The sequence below is a fragment of the Bubalus bubalis genome, chromosome 7 (assembly GCF_019923935.1).
Source record: "Bubalus bubalis isolate 160015118507 breed Murrah chromosome 7, NDDB_SH_1, whole genome shotgun sequence".
NCBI lineage: Eukaryota > Metazoa > Chordata > Mammalia > Artiodactyla > Bovidae > Bubalus > Bubalus bubalis.
Window position 1 is genome coordinate 39786867 of NC_059163.1, and position 23811 is coordinate 39810677.

At 34.8% G+C, this 23811-nt stretch overlaps 1 protein-coding gene across 10 annotated transcripts in view; it reads right to left on the reverse strand.

The window, feature by feature from the left end:
• ADGRL3 (adhesion G protein-coupled receptor L3) overlaps positions 1-23811 on the reverse strand; it is a 955586-nt gene that overhangs the window by 84230 nt on the left and 847545 nt on the right. For all 10 annotated transcript variants that reach the window (XM_044945849.2, XM_044945847.2, XM_044945844.2 and 7 more), the window contains 2 exons: positions 11282-11348; positions 9987-10078 (listed from right to left, as the gene is read on the reverse strand). In XM_044945849.2, coding sequence (XP_044801784.1) covers positions 9987-10078; positions 11282-11348 — 159 coding nt within the window. The remainder of the gene's footprint in view (positions 1-9986; positions 10079-11281; positions 11349-23811) is intronic.

Genomic DNA, 23811 nt, shown 5'->3' on the forward strand with positions numbered 1-23811 from the left:
ACAAGTTGACACTGTGAGTGACAATATCCAATATGCTAAGGGTGATAAATGATGGAAAGAGCTTAGGTACTTACTAACATCACTGAGCTATTAAACCAGCTACAGAGACACCTACTTCTGGATTTCAGTTTTTATTACTCATTAGGAGCATTATGATGTATATACTCACAGCAAGGATATCCTAACAGTAACATACCATGACAAGTGACACAAACCAATCTGACTGGTAAATCACTATCTTAAGCTTTTGTCATGTCTGCATACCACCTTTACATTATTAATTTTTTAAAAATCATCTCACTTTGCTTAATGGTTTAACAGGAAATATATCATTGTCATAAATGGAAAAAAAAAGCAGAATCATTTACCATTATAGAAAGGAATAAAGATATATAAAATAAAATCAATATTTAATACCTAAAAAATACTAAATGCAAAAATCAAATCAAATCTATATACCAATGATTTCAAATTTAAATCTTCAGCTCTCTTCATTATTACAACTTCTTATGCATCATCTACACTGCAATATTTAGTAAGTCTTTCAAACGTATGTTGTTCAACTCCCCTCCCAAATCTGCTAACCTGTCCCCAGTGTGTCTTTTTTCTACAGTCATATCTCAATACCCAATGCCAAAAATCTTGGAATCACACTCTACTCCTTTCTCTTATCAGATCATATCAGATCAGTCGCTCAGTCGTGTCCGACTTTTCGCGACCCCATGAATCACAGCACGCAAGGCCTCCCTGTCCATCAACAACTCCCGGAGTTCACTCAGACTCACGTCCATTGAGTCAGTGATGCCATCCAGCCATCTCATCCTCTGTCATCCCCTTCTCTTCTTGCCCCCAATCCCTCCCAAGATCAGAGTCTTTTCAAATGAGTCAACTCTTCGCATGAGGTGGCCAAAGTACTGGAGTTTCAGCTTTAGCATCATTCCTTCCAAAGAAATCCCAGGGCTGATCTCCTTCAGAATGGACTGGTTGGATCTCCTTGCAGTCCAAGGGACTCTCAAGCATCTTCTCCAACACCACAGTTCAAAAGCATCAATTCTTCGGTGCTCAGCCTTCTTCACAGTCCAACTCTCACATCCATACATGACCACAGGAAAAACAATAGCCTTGACTAGACGGACCTTTTTTGGCAAAGTAATGTCTCTGCTTTTGAATATGCTATCTAGGTTGGTCATAACTTTCCTTCCAAGGAGTAAGCGTCTTTTAATTTCATGGCTGCAGTCACCATATGCAGTGATTTTGGAGCCCAGAAAAATAAAGTCTGACACTGTTTCCACTGTTTCCCCATCTATTTCCCATGAAGTGATGGGAGCCCGAGGCCACCGGCGGCGGGCGGGAGGAGCTACCCAAGCCCCCACGCCCAAGGCCAGGGGCGGCGGCCAGGAGGAGCACCCCAACACCCGAGGCCAGGGGCCGTGGCTGGGAGGACCTACCCCAAGTACAAGGAGCCCTGGCTGCGCGGGGCAGGAGGGCCTAGAGGAGCTATCCCAAGTTGAAGGTCAGGAAAGGCGGCGGTGAGGAGATACCCCTCGTCCAAGGTCAGGAGCAATGGCTGCACTTTGCTGGAGCGGCTGTGAAGATATACCCCACGCCCTAGGTAAGAGAAACCCAAGTAAGATGGTAGGTGTTGCAAGAGGGCTTCAGAGGGCAGACACACTGAAACCATACTCACAGAAAACAAGTCAATCTAATCACACTAGGACCACAGCCTTGTCTAACTCAATGAAACTAAGCCATGCCCGTGGGGCAACCCAAGATGGGCGGGTCATGGTGGAGAGATCGGACAGAATGTGGTCCACTGGAGAAGGGAATGGCAAACCACTTCAGTATTCTTGCCTTGAGAACCCCAAGAACAGTATGAAAAGGCAAAATGATAGAATACTGAAAGAGGAACTCCCCAGGTCAGTAGGTGCCCAATATGCTACTGGAGATCAGTGGAGAAGTAACTCGAGAAAGAATGAAGGGATGGAGCCAAAGCAAAAAGAATACCCAGCTGTTGATGTGACTGGTGATAGAAGCAAGGTCCGATGCTGTAAAGAGCAATATTGCATAAGAACCTTTCTCTTATAGTCTGTGTAAATAAATTAGCAATTCGGTAAGTTATATCTTCAATACGTATCCAAAATTTTATGACTTTTCATTTATTAAATAAATTAATGAGTGAGTAAAAGACAAAAATAAAATCTGTTTATACATTAAACAAATAAAATATATGAATAATATGGAATATAAATATTATTTATTTATAATTATCTTGTATTTCTTCCGACCTAATGAAAGTTTAAGTGAATATTGTCTCCTAATTATTTTGGGGGAAAAACTACAGCCTTGTTATAACTACTTATTTTAGATTAATTCTGTTGTTGTGTGTATAATTACTACAGAAATGCTGGTTTCATAAAACAATTCTGATTACTAAGCTTTCCCGAAGTCTGACTGCACATTTCATATAGGATACAAAGGAAATCTGAGTTTAGCCAACATATAAAGAACACAGGAGTTACCAGCTTTTAAGTTTCTCTCATAAAGAATAATTTTTCCCCCCCTTAGGTAGTCTTTTAGGCTTTTTCATCCTTAGGCTGTAATTGATTATCCTAATCCTGATATAACCTGATCATTTTGGGAAAAAGTGATAGAATTATTTGATCTCAAGGTAAAACGCCTAACAGTTTTCCAGTGAGCCTGTGACAGTCATCCTTCAAACTGTTTTTTTTTTTTTTTTTCTCTCAGTGTCAGCTCCCAGAAAATGAAGTATGCCAAACACAGTGATGTAAAAAACACCTGGTTCTAGAAAGATCTCATGGGGATCTGAATGCATTTTAAAGAGAAAGCCTGAAAACAGAGACTAACACTTTTAATATTTCACAAAACTTAAAAATACAGCCTAAAATGCATGATACAGTGAGACTGGCAACAAGACTGGCTGAATGCACAGCTTTGTGAACTGGTGGCTAAAGTTAATTTTCCATAGAAGTGATTGTTAAATGTTTGCAGTTGAAATTAAGTTAATCAGTAAAGGACTAACTAAAACCTGAGGAAAATCTTAACTTAAGTGAAGTAAATCTAGTGGTGTCATAAAAATACACAGAACTCCAAACAGTGCTGTTTAGATTGTATTACTCTTCAAATATACCTCGATCATTTAAGATAACTTTGTGGAACATTTTCAGTGATGTTTAACCACAGACCAAGGAAATGGAGGGAAGGTGGGGAAAATGAGATACTGAATGATATTCTTTTCAGAATATTCTTAAAAATTATTTTATTACAGTGAATAAAGTAAATCAATTACTAGTTCTCTTTTAAAAACTAAAGTGTTCACAGTGTGTGTGGGTATTGACAATTATATTTGATTAAAAAGTTTTGGAAAAACACATCTCAGCAAAGTGTGTTGGCCGAGGAATTTTTTTCACAAGAGGTGACAGTTTCGAAACACATCTTTAAATGCTTAAAATAATTAGAAATCTATGGCATTTTCATTTAAATGTAGTAGTTTGGGTGGTGGAAGGTAAACAATGAATAAAATTAGTTGAATAGAGACACAAGTTTTTTTTTGTTGTTGTTTGTTTTTCAAGTCTTCATGGACTATATAAACTATACTGAGCTTCCTTTATGAAAGTCCAAAACAATATTTCAACCTTTTAATTCACAGCTAATATTTTTCCCTTTATGGCTCACAACTTTGCCATGGTGAGTGGGCTTGAGTAACTCAATGAAGCTAGGAGTTATGCTGTGCAGGGCTGCTCAAGACGGACAGGTGACAGTGAAGAGTTCTGACAAAACATGGTCCACTGGAGGAGAGAATGGCAAATCATTCCAGTATTCTTGCCAAGAGAACCCCATGGACAGTATGAATAGGCAAAAAGTTATGACACTGGGAGATAAGCCCCCAGGATGGAAGGTGCCCAATATGCTACTGGTGAAGAACACAGGGCAATTACTAATAGTTCCAGAAAGAATGAAGTTGCTGGCCAAAGCAGAAATGATGTTCAGTTGCAGATGTGTCTGGTGGTGAAAGTAAAACCCGATATTGTAAAGAACAATATTGCATAGGAACCTGGAAATCAACCCTGAGTATTCCCTGGAAGGACTGATGCTGAAGCTCCAATACTTTGGCCAACTGATGCAAAGAGCTGACTCACTGGAAAAGACTCTGATGCTGGGAAAGGTTGAAGGCAAAAGGCAAAGAGGGCAGCAAGGGATGAGATGTTTAGATAGCATCATTGACTCAATGGACATAAGTTTGAGCAAACTCAAACTTCTGTTAAGGATAGGCAAGCCTGGCATGCTGCAGTCCATGGGGTCGCAAAGAGTCAGACACGAATTAGTGACTGAACAACAAGTTAATATTTTAAGAAGAATGAGAAAGTACTATATTTTCCTCAAAACTCATCCAGAAGTCATTGAAGTAGGCAAATATATTTATTACATATAATTCAGAACTAGGTTTCCAGTTTTCATAAAGGATCAAACTCTTTTTAAGATACTGCACTGACTTCAGTATAAAAATGATACCACTTTAAAAAGCAGGGTGTATATATATATATATATATACACACACACACACATATATATATACATAATTCCATCTTAATATATTAACATAAAGAAGAAAAATCAGAGTATTGAAAGTTTTTGGGATACTGTTACATTTTTAATGATTATATCATTCTACTTTTCCACCTTCAAAGAACATACCACACTTAACTCCATGAAGTACTAATGTAGTACTAGCAAAGGTAAATGACTTAATTATTTCTACAAATATCTAGAAATACAGTACACAGCAAAAATTACCTCGTTAAGGAATAAGTAAGTTACTATGGATACCAGTAAGGTAAAACATTTTTCTATTCATCCCTGAAGCTACTCAGAAGCCTTCTTAGATTTCTTTATGTGTGGCAGATGTCTAAGTTCACTGAGACACTTCTTTTCCCCCCTAATTTAAAACTAACTACAGAACTTGTTACTTATTAATCAAATGAGCATTTCACTCCTGGAGCCTAATTCTTTCATAATAGGATAACTTTTGCTTTAAAAGGGAAAAAACAAACAAACAAAAAAAAAAAACAGAGGATCATATCAGGCCATGAGAAACAAAGCCAGTCAAATTCTAGTGAGATTTCGATAAGAGAGTGAGCAAATTTCACTAAGGAAAACACTAAGAATGAAAGGCAGAAATATATTTCCACATAGATTGGTTAAAAATAATCAAACCATACTATATGAACACTAAATTATGTGTTGCATTCTTTATATATATGATAGTTTTAATTATAACAAAACTCAATAAAGCAGAATCAATTATTCCTAATTCTGAGGAGATCCTAAGACTTTAGAGGCATGATGTAACTTGTGAGATCATATAACCAATTCAAATTGAAATTGTGTATAACATGAGTTGTTATTTCTCTTCAACACTATACCTTCCATTAGGAATCAGAGCACAGGGAGGAAGGAAGGAAAGTGAAAACTGTTTTTTTAAACTATCTGACATTGTGTTTGCCCATCCATCACTCATGCAAAACCATAATGAAGGGGAGATACCAGAAATTGGAAAACAGGACTAGGTCAAGATAAGAACTCTGGATGCAGAAGATATCTGTCCCTGGAAAAGGGCAAAGGGACAGATATAGAAAAGGGAAGTTTAGTAGATTCTTTTTCTCTCCATATGGGCACCAATTTTCTTTCTTTGCCCTAAAAATTCCTATTATTTATTTTTATTATTCAAAGTCATTGTGATGCTGTTAAATAGTTTTTCAACAATACAAGTAGTTGATAACTATAGAAATGATCAATTTTTATTTCTAAGGGAAATGTCACAGGTGCTATAAATGTTCCTCAAAAATTAAAGTTATACATGTCATAATGCTTCAGCAATACTATAAATTACTTTTGTGCTGGTAACAATTCATTAATTGCTTTATTATATTTATATATATATATTTTAAAAAATTAGGCTAGATTTTCCTTATGTCTGAAATTCAACCCCAAAATTCAAGTGACTGGAGTTATTTTTTTCCTCCAAATATAATTACCTATTTTGATGAAAAGAAGACAAAGGACAAGTAAGAAAAGAGCAAACAGAAATGTAGTTTTAAGTATTTTTTTGGTTATATCTGAGATGTGGAATACCTCTACCTGCATAAGTATGTTAACTATAGCAATTTAATATATTATTATTTTCTCCCAGAGTATATCATTAATATAGTCATTATCAAACCAAATGAATACCATATACTAACATCAAAATGTATTTATTTACTTATTTTTTATAATTCAAACACTAATTTATCCACTTATAATAAGAATTAACTGTCAAGTAGGCTGGAACACTTCATGTCAGCTGGTTAGCAAATATTCTCCCCATAACAACAACAACAACAAAGTATTATTAATATGATGACTATGAAGTAAATTTAAATTAAAATATAACTAAATAGTTTTTAGATGATTAATTAATTAGAGTAGTATCAGTCATGCAGTGTTAGGGAAAAGAAAGTCTGTAGAGAAATAGCAGATAAGACCTGAAGGAAAAGTGAGTGCATCTAGCATGGCCAGAGGGGCACATGGCTTAAAATGAAGCTGTAGAAAGAAAGGGGCAACTAGATTAGGAAGGCTTAGTGGGCTTTGGTAGGAAGTTTGGACTTAGGTGTTAGAGAAACAGGAAATCACTGATGAGTTTTACCCAAGAGAGGTGCATGATCAGATTTAAACTTTTCAAGAGATTGTTCTAGCTAAGGAAGGCAGGGGCAAGAATCAATGTGGGGGAAAATGTCAGAAGACCACTGAAGCAGCTTTGCAGAAGTTCACTGTGGCATAAAAGGAAGTGGTGGTAGTAAATATGGGAAGAAGCAACAAATTTTGGATAAAGAAGATATTTCTTCTCTGTGAAAGAACATATATAATAAAAGTAACACATATTTAATAAATCAATGAATAGTTTTAGAAAGACACTGTCTGGCAAAAGGTCTTACATGGTGAGCTTATTTTCTCAGCAAACTGTGTACGGTGGTGGATCTTATTCATTACTTTACAAAACAAAACATAATAAGAAAACATACATTTTTATGCCCTCTGTCCATACTAAAAAAGATTTTCCAAATAAATCATGCTATGCCTTTAAAATAAATACCCTCATATCACCCATACCACTTAAAAATTTATATTATACAGATCCTTATTTTTACTAAAAACAAAAGGATGCCAGATTTTGTATTTTGCTTTTTCTTAAATTCTCTTTTTTTCTTTTTAATTATGCCCTGGTGATTTTTTTACAAGCACCTATTAAATAGTTAACATATTTTGAATGAAATAAAATGTTCTTCAAATTCTATAAAGTTCTAAGAAATATTTTCTTGAGACTTCTTTCTTAATTTTCTCTATCCCACATGTCCTCATAACCTGTAGATGACCATTTTTCTTACTTTGTAGAGGAGAATAGACAGAAATTCCTCAATTTACTGTTCCACTCTGGTTCTACCACATATGTACATCACACCTATTAACTATTTTATCCATTCTGAGTAGAAAAGAATTCCCCTGGCTGGTTTATGGTATCTCAGTACAAAAGTGTCTCATGAAATCGAATGAAGTGGAATTATCGTCCCACTATTCTGGATCTCATTCCCCTCAGTTCCTTGGATCATGATTATAGCACATATTCCCTTTCCTCTATTTCTAACCACTTTTAAAACTGGTTCTTTCCTATCAGCATATCCATATGCATATCTTTCCATCTTAAAACTACCCTCTTATTCTCTATAACAGCTACCTTATTTATCTCCTTGTACTTTATTGACTTTTCCTTAAAAACCATCATCATTACATTCATGATTACATTCCTCTGCTCATTTGATGGCTCACTTGATGGTATGTATGCTTCATTATTGTACCCATTTTAAAGACGAGAGAAAGGCTCAAACTTGCCAAAGGCTGTAAACTATAAAGGAATTTATACAGAATTCAAATCAAGACAGCATCATTTAAGGCTTTATTTTGCTTCATAATATAAAATTTGATGCCTTCTATACTATGACATGTAATTATCGCTTTTGTGTGTTTGTTTTTCTAATTAGTAATATCACAGAGATTCAACTCATATTACCTAAAGAAATACATATGAATAATGAGAAAACAAATATATCTTTTAAAATATGTGACTGTACTAAGTTCAAGACATTTCTAAAATTTTTAATTTGGTAAAAGCTGTCACATAAATATCAAAGTGTTATTCACTTATTTCTGATAGTACTTTAAAATGTAACAAAAATGATAAAAAATATTAAATGCATTCTTATATTACATAAAGATACATATAAAGATATAATTTATACGAAAGTGAGTACAAATATGCTAAGATAAAGAAGTTATATTTTATGTGCCTATATAATTGATCTAAATTCAATACCATTAGGAACAAAGAGTCCAAGGAACTATAATGACATTTTAGAAGGGCAGTCTAGTTGTACATAATTCAAAAGTGTAATGACTCAACTAAGTAATATTAAACTACAGAAGACTATTACTCACAGTAGATAAGTTCTAGTTTACTCCATCATATTTTTATTTTTTCTAACCCTTTAGCTACTTTTTCAACTGTTATAGACAGAAGATCCCTTAAACCAAATTAAGCACTTAATTTCAATGCACTTTTGTCACTACAGTCTTTAATGCATTACTTTATTCTGAAAACACATTGAGGACTAACTATGGGCAAGGAACTATGTCAGGTGCTAAACGTAAGTCGATGAGAAATGGGTGACGGAGCTGCTATCTGAGGTAGTTCAAGGAGAATGTCAGTAGCACATGAAAGTTACAGGCAACCTCATTAAAACTCTGAAAGTACATTCATTTAAATAAAAACATTTAACCAGTTTACACGTAGCATAGGCAATCACTTACAAAAGCTACTTAATACAGACTATATGTTAATAACTAAAGTACATCTCCATACTATTCTTTCTCAAATGTCACACCCTTTAAGGGAATAAGACAAAGTTCTTGGTAATACTAAAGAGCTTTTTTTTTCCCCAGAAAATGTAAATTGGATTCTTTTTGTGTATATATAAAAGAAGTACTACTAGGGAGGAAAGGAATGTGGATATTTTCTTATCTCTGCATGTTTCAGATTTTTTGAGCATAAAAAAGCAGATTTTCGTTAAAGGATAAACCTTGAGAGTTAAAAGATGATCGCATAGTGAGAGTCTTCTGGTGGGGTTTACTTCCCAAAAGATTTGTTAACATTTCAAAGAAGGTAAAATCTGGAGCCTTACATTTGTATACCATAGGATTTTACTTTAGGGAGATGTGAAGTTTCTCTTTCTCTCTCAGGAGGACAGAAGGGCAGCAGTATAAGAATTCCTCTGTAAACACCCAGATTAATAATTTCTGGGTTCCTCCCCTGTAGTGTAAACGCCCTCCTTTGGTACTTGCTGGTGGTACCATCTTGCTCTCTTCCCACTGCTCTGAAGTAGGAGATGGAATGTTGAGCATTGGTGTGGCTATTGCTCTATGAAACAGGAGTCTGCCCAATATAGTAACTACGTATTTGCTTTCTGGACAAAATAAATAAATGCATCTAATAAAACCTTGGTCTTCCCTGGTAGCTGAGTTGGTAAAGAATGCAACTGCAATGTAGGAAACCCGGGTTCGATCCCTGGGTTGGGAAGATCATGGGGTCACAAAGAGTCACGCATGACTGAGAGACTAACACACTTTCAATAAAAAACTTATCATTTTTTAAATTAGAATTTAGGAGGAAAAAAGTCTCTTTGAAGACAAAACTTCACTATACTTATTTTCAGGCAGATCAAGTCACCGCAGTAGTCAGTAAATGATCTTATTATAGCAAATAAAACACATTGATCTTTATCATTTTGTCATAAATATCTCAATACAATTAAAAGCTTGAATAGTTTAGTGTATCAAGGTAAGGTAGCCTAAAGAAAACCAAAAGAAAAGTTACTTACTTGATATTATCAAGACAGCCAGATTCAGGTTTCAGAATGGCAGTGTGATGAAACATTTTATATAAAGCAATCCCAAGGAAGATTACATTAAGCTGGAATGTAAAAGGTACTGTTATGTAGCATAACTGGAGTAGAAAAAAAAGTAAGTCTATTTTCTATGACAGATGAGTTGTTCTGGGAAATTAGCTCTCATAAAATAATTGGATCACAGATAATCATCTAGTCTTTTTGTAAAGGCAGCTTGGAAACTTGAGATACCAAAGGATTACAAACCTTTGATATGCCAAATGCAAATAGAAAATCAGCAGCAGTTGGAATGATGCTGTAGAAACTATAAAACAATTCAAAGTCAAGTATATGTTTATAAAAAAGACAATACCTATTCCAGGTTGATATTATATCCACCCTCCAAACATGGACCTTAACTTATTGTTCAAATGCTGCATTACAAAACTAATATTCAAAATCATAATATTTGTGAGTAGCTAGATCAAAAGGGTTATAAAATGCTGGTTAAATTCTCATGCTACAACAAACTAGAATTAAAGTAGTGGGCACCCCCAATGACATTGTTATATCACTGGACCAAGAAAGACCATATGACTGCAAATAAAACAAAACAAACCACATGTTAAAATGCCCTTGTTACCTGCTTTGTTTATACTTCAGAACTTGGGGCAACCTTGTATTTTAAAATGATAAGCATATAAATAATGATACCAACAATAGTATCTAAATTAGGATAAACAATTCATATTTAAAGATATTATGCATTTAAAAATAAAAAAGAAAGCATGATTCCAGAATGTTTGCCTAACTTATTTGTCATTCTCAAGTAAAATCCTCTTAAATTTTAAAGTTTTTGAAATTTATATAAAAACAGAATTGGAAGGAATAGGAAGGTTATTTATTTTTTTGCCACATTTCCAATTTGATTCCATTTATAATTCAAATTATCCAAATGAAAAAGAAAGAAAATGTACTACTGTCAAACAAAGTCATCACTGTTTAAAACCTATAAAACCAAATGGATTATGCTAGATCAGGTTCCTGAGGAGCTATAATAACTGCATAAACTTGTGCAAATGCATGTTTTCTGCTCCCGAGGGTTTTGATTAAGCATTTTACAATATAAAAGTAGACTAATGAGTGTCTAATTGCTTGAGTTATGTAGTGTCAAATAAATACATGCTTACCCCCAAATTAATCTACGTAAATTAAAGATAGTCAGCACAGGGAGAGTGAAAGTTTTATTTCTTGACCTGGGAAACACATAGTTAATTAGGAGTTCTTACCATAATTATCAAGGTCGCTGGTCCTATAAAACTCCAAATGAAGTAGGTGTCAAGTCGGAGCCAACATCTGCAATGAAACACAGGGAGAGAAGGCATTCAAGGACTGGCTATGGGACATACATCAAGAGTGAGCGAGTGACAGAGAAGAATGTGAGCTGCAAAGCATTCCACTGGGAGACAGGAAATATTACACTGCTTGTTCATTTAAATGCTGAATTATGTGCCCAATTTCTGACAGCACTATTGATGGAATAAGATAATTACCCCTGGAGGAAGCAGGAATAAATGGCACTGGGCCTATTTGCTGGGGCCTTTTGTGTCTGTCACAGAAATCTTAAGAAAAGAAAGAAAGAGCCATACATATAGCCATTAAGTCGAGGAGCTTTAAGCTATCCTTTTCTCTCCAATTATGGTGCTACATAACCTGTCCATCAGCTGTCAGGTAAAGTGACATTTTCCTGTCAAGAAGATTTGAGGAAATTCAGTACAAAGAAGAAATAAATTTGGTATCAGAAGATTGAAGTTTAATTAGGTTGGGCAGCCAACCTTTGAGAGTTCTTGAGTCTTAAAAAGTGCATTGTTACTGCTAGTGCTTCTGAGGTTGCAAATGATCCTTAGCATCCCATGAAGTTGATTCATGACCCAAAAGTAAATTATTAATCACTTAATCTCAGTTACATTTAATACTCCCCCAATTCTTAAAGCCTTTGGGAAATTACATTTTCTTTCTTCAGGATGACAGGAAGACAAAATGGAAGTGACTATTATGAGAAAGATTAATGTAAATCTTGAATAAATTACCTTTGATGTTAAAAATCATATCTTAAATTATTTGCCATGTGGATATATTTGAAGCATAATTTAAAAAAAAAACAAACTAGAAAATAGTTCAGTGGTGTGCTAAGCATTCTAAAACAGCATGTATGTTGTCTGAAGTATGTAAATATTTCTCATTATGTAACTACTCATTAAATCTCAACAATAATGGAGAACCAGAAAAGCTATGAAGAAATTTATGTATGTCAATACAGCAACAAACAAAAAAAAATTTTCTGTACATGTGATGAAATGTTATAAAGAAGTGAAGAGGAAGGGTCTTTATATGTCAGTAAAATAGATCACAATAACAAAGTTTAGTGAAAAACTAAAGTGACATATCTATATGAACTATAATATTCATATTTTGACAGATATATTTATATATGAATGCAATTTTTTAAATTAATTGGGAAAATCACCGAACTCAGGTTAGTGATTGCCTCTCATATGGGTGTACAGAGGACTGGAAATGCACAAAAGAAGTGTTAGCTATATGCTTTGTTTTTCAAATTCCTGAAAGCTACCTGCGAAAATACTAACAGTTTTATCATCTGAGCAATAGAGCCAGTGAGGTTTATTTTTTTTTTCTTTTTACTTTTAAGTAACTTAAATTTTTTATAAAGGTTAAAAGCTAGATTTTTTTAAGTAAAGAAATAACCAAATGCCCTGAAAAAACCTGATTTTAAAACAAGAAAATTTCGCTTTATTCTATAAAGTAAAATATTCGCAAAATAATTTACACTGGGATATATTTGCAGTCCAATAAGAAACTGACTACAAGTTTGTCTTTTTACATAATTTTTCTTCATTCTCAATAAACATAATAATCATATTTGAAAAAATGTTAGAGAAGCCATCAATACTCAAACTACTAGCCATTAATTTGTTTGAGTACTTAGTAAACTTTTTGTTGTGCTGTTGTTAACAAAGTTTGGCCATGGAAAAATAAAAGTGTGGTATTGGCAATAAGCAGAAACAAACCAGGGAACTCAACGGTTGAAATACGAACACTGTCTTCATTCTGACTGTAGGCTAGTTTGTTACCCCTCTAATAATGAGTTCGTGTGTGTTGCCAGGAGACCAAAGCAGAGGAAATATCCATGGGTCTTTCAGGGTTTTCAACAAGGATTATATTTTCCCACAAATTAAGATCAATAAAGGACAAAGCATGAATATTTCCCCAGATTAAAACATACATAAGCACACGTGCACACACACACATACACACACACAGACACAGAGTCCAAAAATGTTGCTAAAAAGCCAGGCTTCTCTGTCCATGGGATTCCCCAGGAAAGAATACTGGAGAGGGTTGCTGTTTCCTTCTCTAAGGGGTCTTCCCAACCCAGGGATTGAACCCAGGTCTCCTGCATTGCAGGCAGATATTTTACCATCTGGGTTATCAGGGAAGCCCTCTGAAATTACAGCAGCATGATATTCTAACAGCACATTTAAGAATGCCTGTTATTAGTATAGCCCCTGTTCATGTGGAGGTCAAAAAAGTTTTTGAGAGTTAATCTGAGAACCAAAACACATTCTCTGAAAATTTTTTCAAAGGGAAATATATTTCGAGGATTTCTGAAAACAGTTACTATACAGGTTAAGTATAGTAGTTTTAATTACAATATTGCAGAGTATCTTGGATTAAGCAGGAAATTTAAAAAACTTTACATAATCTCACCAAATGTGTTGTTAAAATAACATCATTAAATTTTAGTCTTACAAAACTTTTATACTTTTTTGAAAAAAATGTCTCTACTTAGCAAATGCTTTGTTTGGAAATAGATGTGCTTTTGGCATAGTGATCTCTAAATGTAGAAGTGAAATTACTTTAGAAGTTTTCTTTAGGGAGGAGGGTAAAAAAATTCTTCAATATCTATTTGGTATAAATAAAATTACTATATAAGTGTTTTTTTAATTTTTTTGAAAGAAAATTCTTCAATATCTATTCAGTACAATAGATTTAAATTCCCTGGAGAACTAAACAGCGAATGAGGCAATATGAAAGACTTAACATGTGCTGAATAAATCATCCATCCCTAAGGGCTGCCTGGGCCTGACTATCTTCTGGAAGGCAATGTGGCAAGAATTTCTTTTCTAATTCAATTGCCATATGGCCATACCTGCTGTTTCTGGCTGCACGCTGGCTTTCTCAAAAGTTTCTGTATTTCCTCTCTTTCTCATTAACTATCTCAAAAGTTTGTGTGATTTGTGCCCTGAGTTTCCTATGCCAGTGTTGAAAGAACTCACCCTGGCTTTAAGGTCAGGGAGACTACAGACATCTCTCAGTATCCATGGGAATTGGTTCTAGGACCCCAAACCCTCAATCCACAGATGCTCAGTTCCCTTACAGCTGGTCCTTCTTTTTCATAGATGCTGAACCCATGGATCTGGAAGGCCAGCTGTATTATGTGGGTGTTTTTACATGCCTGGACACATACAGTCCACCTCATAGTATTCCACAAGTCTAGACAATTCAATGTCACTTAGATATAATGTAAAACCATTAATTAAGGGAAGACAAATGTTAAAGGAACAATGTATTGCACTAAACACAGTAAAGTCTAGTTTGCAAATGACTGCATAGATCTGCCACTGAAAAATATGATTTATCTGAAAATTTCCTTTATTCACTAAGCATCATTTAATTTGTGAAATTGTTAATTTTGTACTTAGTCACTCAATCATGTCCAACTCTTTGTGACCCCCATGGACTGTAGCCAACCAGGCTCCTTCGTCCATGGGGATTCTCTAGGCAAGAATACTGGAGTGGGTTGCCATGCCTTCCTCCAGGGGATCTTCCCAACCCAGGGACTGAACCCAGGTCTCCTGCATTGCAGGCAGATTCTTTACCATCTGAGCCACCAGGAAGCCATTTTTGTTTAATTTTTAAGATTATATCAATTCTTTTCTAATGAACTTCTGTCATTTACATATAATCTATATATTAGGTTTATAGCAGTACTATAACAAGACAGATAACCCGCTGTTGAAAGAGCAAGTGTATTCTGATGACACAACATGCTTATTTGACTCAAGTTTGGAAACCCTTGTAAGACCAGATATATCCTGTAATTAAAAAAGAACTTTTCACAAACCATAAACTTTGACTTTTCCTCCCATGTACCTATACAAAGATGTCATCAAATTTTTGTAGCAATTTTAAAAAATTATAAAATCAGCATATATTGATAAATATTTGAAAAAGTCTTACTACATTAATTCAAGTTTATTGGTTTAATATGCTAAAGAAGTAATGCTAATTTACATAGCTAAATTATCATTTTCTTCTAGAATTGTCTTCCAAAATATAAGAAACATTTGCAAATTAGATGATAATTTGGCCACCTCATGCGAAGAGTTGACTCATTGGAAAAGACTCTGATGCTGGGAGGGATTGAGGGCAGGAGGAGAAGGGGACGACAGAGGATGAGATGGCTGGATGGCATCACTGACTCGATGGACGTGAGTCTGAATGAACTCCGGGAGTTGGTGATGGACAGGGAGGCCTGGCGTGCTGTGATTCATGGCATAGCAAAGAGTTGGACACGACTGAGCGACTGAACTGAACTGAACTGAACTGAAAGGTATTGATATCTGGATCAGTCTCACATAAAAATATCAATTACCGATCCAGCAAGTACTACCTTAAAGTTTACCCAGAAAACAGAAAAATAAAAATAATGAAACAAATTCATTTCTCAAAACAAGACCAGAGAAAACCATACTTCTAAAGCTAATTCTCTTCTACTAAAATATTCCTCACTGGTTTTCTTTTACTCTTTGCAACCCCATGGACTATACAGTCCATGGACTTCTCCAGGCCAGAATACTGGAGTGGGTAGCTTTTCCCTTCTCCAGGGGATTTTCCCGACCCAGGAATGGAACAGAGTCTTCTGCATCACAGGCAGATTCATTACCAACTGAGCTATGAGGGAAGCCCTTCTTTCACAAGAAAAATGGTACTGAAGAATTTATTTACAGGGCAACAATGAAGAAACAGACGTAGAGAATAGACTTATGGACACTGGGCAAGGGGAGGGGAGGAGAGGATGAGATGTATGGAAAGAGGAACATGGAAACTTACATTACCATGTGTAAAACAGATAGCCAACAGGAATTTGGGAATTTGGCGTATAGCTCAGAAAACTCAAACAGGGGCTCTGTAACAACCTAGAGGGGTGGGATGGGGAGGTAGATGGGAAGGAGTTCCAAAATGGAGGGGATATATGTATACCTATGGCTGATTCATGATGAGTTTAACAGAAAACAGCAAAATTCTGTAAAGCAATTATCCTTCAATAAAAAATAAATTAATAAACACACACACACAAAGACATGAATGATTCTGTGTTTAGAAAAATGGTAAAATCAATTGCCCAATATATATAAATGTCACCAAAAACATATGACTTCTTTTTTTTTTAATTTTAATTTTATTTTATTTTTTAAACTTTACATAATTGTATTAGTTTTGCCAAATATCAAAATGAAAATGTAAACATATGACTTCTAATGCTTTTAGATACCAGAAACACTGCATTAGTACAGTTCCTTATTCAAAGTTACCATGTTTAATACAGTGCCCCTTAATTAAGAGGCCATGGTGCACTGTATTTTTTTGCCTATTTATTCACTCTTATCAAAGTAGACATCTAACTATGAACCATTTTTTTGAAGTAATGTAAATTAACAATGGTATTTGCTTCATTTTCTGCAAACTCTAAATCACAGACAAAACTGTCCTTGATGAAGTATTAAATGTAACCAGTAAACAATCTTCGCTACTGGTAGATCATAAACTTTACATGGTATCATCATATCAGGTTGTTTATGAAAGTTTGTAAACTACATATTTGTCTTTTTTCTGTAACATATGCAGATCTCTGTATATTTGTACTACATATATCTGGCAAGATTGAGAGAGAAAAGAAGGAATAAGGAGAACTGAGGGAAGAAAGGAGAAAAGAGGAAAAGGGACAGATATATACTTCAAGCATAAATCTAGTTCTAAGCTTACTGAATAATACACCTGCTAAGGATTTTTTTAATGTAATTTATATCACAATACACTGTTCCATCTAAACTTGAAATACTTTGCAAGTGCATAAACTGGAAAATAGATTGGCAGAGTGATGTAGGAATAGAATGTGATCCACTGGTACTCCAGATTAGCATTTGTAGTTCTGCTCCACTTTTGCATCTGATACATCTCATACACCAAATATAGGTTATGTTGTCTTCATGTACCCAATATGCACTTATTTTTTAAAAATAAGTGTTTCATTATTTCTTCAGCAAAATACATCCCATAACTTTATGGTGGACTACAAAGGTAAGAAAAGTGCTATTATAATTTATTAATAGTAAATATTGGAATAATCCCTATAGTCCCATGTTGCTTAAACTAACAGGAGGCAGTAGCATAAGAATTGCAATCATTACTTTTATAAATGGATGCTTTTAATAAAATTTATTTTGCAATTAAAACTATGTTGCTAATCATAGTTTGTATCCCAGTTGAATAATAGCACCAGTAATATATAATAAATGTTTATATATGCCAGATATTTTACATACACTCATTTGTTGCTGTTGTTGTCTAGCCACTAAGTCATGTTTGACTCTTTTGAGACCCCATGGATTGCAGCCTGCCAGGTTATTCTGTCCATGGGATTTCCCAGGGAAGAATACTGGAGTGGGTTTCCATTTCCTTCTCCAGGGGAACCTCTTGACCCAGGGATCAAACTTTCATCTCCTGAATTAGCAGGCAAATTCTTTACCACTGACTCACCAGGGAAGCCCACATGTACACATAATTAAATATTTATACATATATATGCCCACACATACATACACATATGTATTTACTCATACACACACAATTTCAAATATTGCAGTAGTTTCGCAAGGTACTTATATAATAACCCTCATATTACAAATTAGAAAATGAAACTGACTTGCTCACAGCCACATCACTTATAATTAGTTGAGCCTGAATTTGATTCTAGTCTACCTGACTCCAAAGTCCCTTAACCTAGTGTTTCTCAAAAAGAATAAATACACAAGATATAAAATAATAAAATCTAAGTTTTGTTGACAATTATAAATTCTAAATGATTAGATGAGAAATGTATATGTTGCACATAAATCACAGATTGCCCAAGTGAAAATATTAGATCTTTGCAATTATAAAGTGATCTCTTGATAAGGTATTATACTTCTTTGGTTCCAGTAAGAAGTTAAGTCCTACATTTGACATCGGTCACATTTTCTAAATAACAAGACAGCAGTCTTGATGTTCTGTGATACAGCTAAATCTTTAAACCAAAAAAAATATGCTGAACCCTAAATTCTTATATACTGCATACAGTGATAATCTCATGCTCAGTGCAGGTTCCTGGGTGATGAAATGATGATATAATAAGCCCTCCGTCTCTGTAATTCATACACAAAACATGCTCTTGGCTTTAACAACATAACATATAACATACAGAGCACTCCTCACACACATATTGAATGATTAGCTTGATATATGTCGATGATAAATACTGGTTCATTATCTATATTATCTCCCCCTGGCCAACTTAAAGTCAAACATGCCTGTTGACAACATATTCAATGAGGTAAATGCTTCATGTTAATGCAATATTACAAGTAGGAATATTTTATATATAGTAATATGATTAGATAAATATTTCAGATGAATATATAATGTTCTATGTGTAGGATGAAGTGCTTAGACATTGTAAATGTATTGAATAAACCTATGCATATAACTTTCAGATACTATCAAGGATAATGTTCCTTGGCTGGCTTCCTTCTTGAATGATAATATAATCCAGTATTTTAAAAATCAATAATCAATTTTCTATTCAAATGATTATGCAGGTTAGAGAATGAAGCTGAAATAAAGAAACTGGAGGGGGGACTTTAACTAGCAGAGGAGAGACTATGCTTTTTAGAGCTGTTGTTAAGCTCACTAGGAAGACAAATCTAAGACTTAATAGATGATTTATAATAATTTTCAGATCATAAAATTGATTTCAATTATCTTTAAGAGCTCAGTTATGCTTCAAGAACTCAAGGATGTTCTGGTCCATTATAAATGTTCATGACCTAATCAACGTCTTTCAGAAACCTCTTACCAATTTTTGAACTTGCACTTTAATTCCTGGGCTAGTCTCTGAGGTTTACTACTTCCCAGCACTCTCCCTTCTCCTCCTATTGGAACCGACTTCCTTCCAGCTCTTTTTCAATCTACCCATCACTTTAACCACTGCTTTTACTGCCCTAAACTTAGATTTCAAGGAAAGTGCTATAAAATATAAATGCATTTTTTTCCTTTGAATAAAAATTAACTGTTCAAACAGTTTACATTTGGGGAGGTAATAATGAGGTAAATAAAGTTTACAGGAACTGATTAGTTTCAGGTCATAAAATCAAACTAATTATCACAGAATTTCCACATCAGTTCTGTTTTAATTAAGTCAATGCCAGACTTTTTATCTTTTGACAGAATCATACCCAATGGCTTCACTGAATATCTATATAAATAATAGTATGGATGCATGCCTGCATGCTAAGTCACTTAAGTCATGTCTGACATTGTGTGATCCTATGGACTGTAGCCCGCCTGGCTTCTGTGTTCATGGATTCCCCAGGCAAGAATGCTGGAATAGGTTGCCATGCCCTCCTCCAAGGGACCTTCCTGAACCAGGGATCAAACCAGTGACTCCTGCATCTCCTGCATTGCAGGTGGATTCTTGACTGCTGAGCCACTGGGAAAGCCCGAAATAACAGTATAAGAGAGACTAAAGGAAGATATAAAAGAAGACAGAAAATGGAAAAAATCCCATAGTTAGTACAATTTAGACCTGTGGTCTACTAGCTGAGGTTTTTTTTTCTTTTTAACAATTGTATTGAAATTTTAATTTGATTTTTTAAGTATCTTATAATTGTGACTAAATGTAATTCTAAGTAAATTGTCTCAAGAATAATGTCAACACAGATTAAAAGATTTCATTAAACACTATCATGAAATAGTGAGATTCTCTTATAAACTTTGCAAATTGATGGCAAACTAAGCAATTTCTCAAAATCAAATTATGTATGCTTTGTGTGTCAGTATGTGTTTTGTACATAATAATCAATTCAACAACCCTAATAACTTTCATAGAAAAACACATCATAATCCATCAGCCAGATGGAATATGATAGTTACCTCTATCTGTATCAAAATAACATTTATTTAACCTACAAAAACAATTTTGTCTCCAATTTTATCTCCTACCATTGACATGATTCTGTACTTTTTAGAAATGTAAGCTATTATTATTAAAGATTTCAGAAATAAAACCTCATTGCTACTATAATAAAATACATTAAGAACACTAAGATGAGAAAAAAAGAAAGAGAAACCTGTTATTTGGAATATTATAATATATATTCAATGGTTTTATTCTAGATGTAATCAAGCAGTTGAGGCTAACAAGTAAAAATGCATGATAATAAAATTCCAAAAATAAGTAAAATAGACTTCTACAACAAAAATCTTACTGTATCAATTTTAATGACAATTTTCAAAAAAATGTGTGACAATATGTCTTTGATTTCTGGCTAATTGCTATTTATTATGACTGTGGACTTACATATTTGTACCAAAAACATCAATGTAGCATATAAGGAGGTAACATTGGCAAAAAAAAAAAAAAAACCCAAATAAACACTTAAGTATGATGAACAGGAAGAAGGAAATGCCATTAGAAATAAAAGAAATAAGCAATAGTAACAGAAATCAGACAACAAAGACAAATTTAATAATAAGCTTGAAAACTTCCTTAAAACGGGGAAGGAAATAATCACCCCAGTCCAAGAAACCCAGAGAGTCCCAAGGCGAAACACCCTAAGACACATATTAATCAAATTAACAAAGATCAAACATAAAGAACAAATACTAAAAGCAGCAAGGGAAAAACAACAAATAACACATAAGGGGATTCCCATAAGGATAACAGCTGATCTTTCAATAGAAACTCTTCAGGCCAGAAGGGACTGGCAAGACATACTTAAAGTGATGAAAGAAAATAACCTACAGCCCAGATTACTGTACCCAGCAAGGACCTCATTCAAATATGAAGGAAAAATCAAAGCTTTCAGTTCAGTTCAGTTCAGTCGCTCAGTCGTGTCCGACTCTTTGCGACTCCATGAATCGCAGCACACCAGGCCTCCCTGTCCATCACCAACTCCCAGAGTTCACCCAGACTCACGTCCATCGAGTCAGTGATGCCATCCAGCCATCTCATCCTCTGTCGTCCCCTTCTCCTCCTGCCCCCAATCCCTCCCAGCATCAGAGTCTTTTCCAATGAGTCAACTCTTCGCATGAGGTGGCCAAAGTACTGGAGTTTCAGCTTTAGCATCATTACTTCCAAAGAAATCCCAGGGCTGATCTCCTTCAGAATGGACTGGTTGGATCTCCTTGCGGTCCAAGGGACTCTCAAGAGTCTTCTCCAACACCACAGTTCGAAGGCATCAATTCTTCGGCGCTCAGCCTTCTTCACAGTCCAACTCTCACATCCATACATGACCATAGGAAAAAACATAGCCTTGACTAGACGAACCTTTGTTGGCAAAGTAATGTTTCTGCTTTTGAATATGCTATCTAGGTTGGTTATAACTTTCCTTCCAAGGAGTAAGCGTCTTTTAATTTCATGGCTGCAGTCACCATCTGCAGTGATTTTGGAGCCCCAAAAAATAAAGTCTGACAAGAGAATTCAGCACCACCATACCAGCTCTCCAACAAATGCTAAAGGATATTCTCTAGACAGGAAACACAAAAAGGGTGTATAAACTCGAACCCAAAACAATAAAGTAAAGGGCAACAGGATCATACTTCTCAATAATTACCTTGAATGTAAATGGGTTGAATGCCCCAACCAAAAGACAAAGACTGGCTGAATGGATACAAAAACAAGACCCCTATATATGTTGTCTACAAGAGACCCATCTCAAAACAGGGGACACATACAGACTGAAAGTGAAGGGCTGGAAAAAGATATTCCACACAAATAGAGACTAAAAGAAAGCAGGAGTAGCAATACTCATATCAGAAAAATAGACTTTAAAACAAAGGCTGTGAAAAGAGACAAAGAAGGACACTACATAATGATCAAAGGATCAATCCAAGAAGAAGATATGACAATTATAAATATATATGCACCCAACATAGGAGCACTGCAATATATAGACAAATGCTAACATGTATGAAAGGGGAAATTAACAATAACACAATAATAGTGGGAGACTTTAATACCCCACTCACACCTATGGATAGATCAACTAAACAGAAAATTAACAAGGAAACACAAACTTTAAATGATACAATAGACCACTTAGACCTAATTGATATCTATAAGGACATTTCATCCCAAAACAATGAATTTCACCTTTTTCTCAAGTGCACACGGAACCTTCTCCAGGATAGATTGCATCCTGGGCCATAAAGCTAGCCTTGGTAAATTCAGAAAAATTGAAATCATTCCAAGCATCTTTTCTGACCACAATGCAGTAAGATTAGATCTCAATTACAGGAGAAAAACTATTAAAAATTCCAACATATGGAGGCTGAATAACACGCTGCTGAATAACCAACAAATCACAGAAGAAATTAAAAAAGAAATCAAAATACGCATAGAAATGAATGAAAATGAAAATACAACAACCCAAAACTTGTGGGACACTGTAAAAGCAGTCCTAAGGGGAAAGTTCATAGCAATACAGGCATACCTTAAGAAACAAGAAAAAAGTCAAATAAAAAACCTAACTCTACACCGAGAGCAACTAGAAAAGGAAGAAATGAAGAACCCCAGGGTTAGTAGAAGGAAAGAAATCTTAAAAATTAGGGCAGAAATAAATGCAAAAGAAACAAAAGAGACCATAGCAAAAATCAACAAAGCCAAAAGCTGGTTCTTTGAAAGGATAAATAAAATTGACAAACCATTACCCAGACTCATCAAGAAACAAAGGGAGAAAAATCAAATCAATAAAATTAGAAATGCAAATGGAGAGATCACAACGGACAACACAGAAATACAAAGGATCATAAGAGACTACAGTCAGCAATTATATGGCAATAAAATGGACAATGTGGAAGAAATGGACAAATTCTTAGAAAAGTCCAACTTTCCAAAACTGGACCAGGAAGAAATAGAAACTCTTAACAGACCCATCACAAGCATGGAAATTGAAACTGTAATCAGAAATCTTCCAGCAAACAAAAGCCCAGGTCCAAACGGCTTCAAAGCTGAACTCTACCTAAAATTTAGAGAAGAGCTAACACCTATCCTACTCAAACACTTCCAGAAAATTACAGAGGAAGTTAAACTTTCAAACTCATTCTATGAGACCACCATCACCCTAATACCAAAACCTGACAAAGATCCCACAAAAAAAGAAAACTACAGGCCAATATCACTGATGAACATAGATGCAAAAATCCTTAACAAAATTCTAGCAATCAGAATCCAACAGTACATTAAAAAGATCATACACCATGACCAAGTGGGCTTTATCCCAGGGATGCAAGGATTCTTCAATATCCGCAAATCAATCAATGTAATACACCACATTAACAAATTGAAAAATAAAAGCCATATGAGTATCTCAATAGATGCAGAGAAAACCTTTGACAAAATTCAACATCCATTTATGAT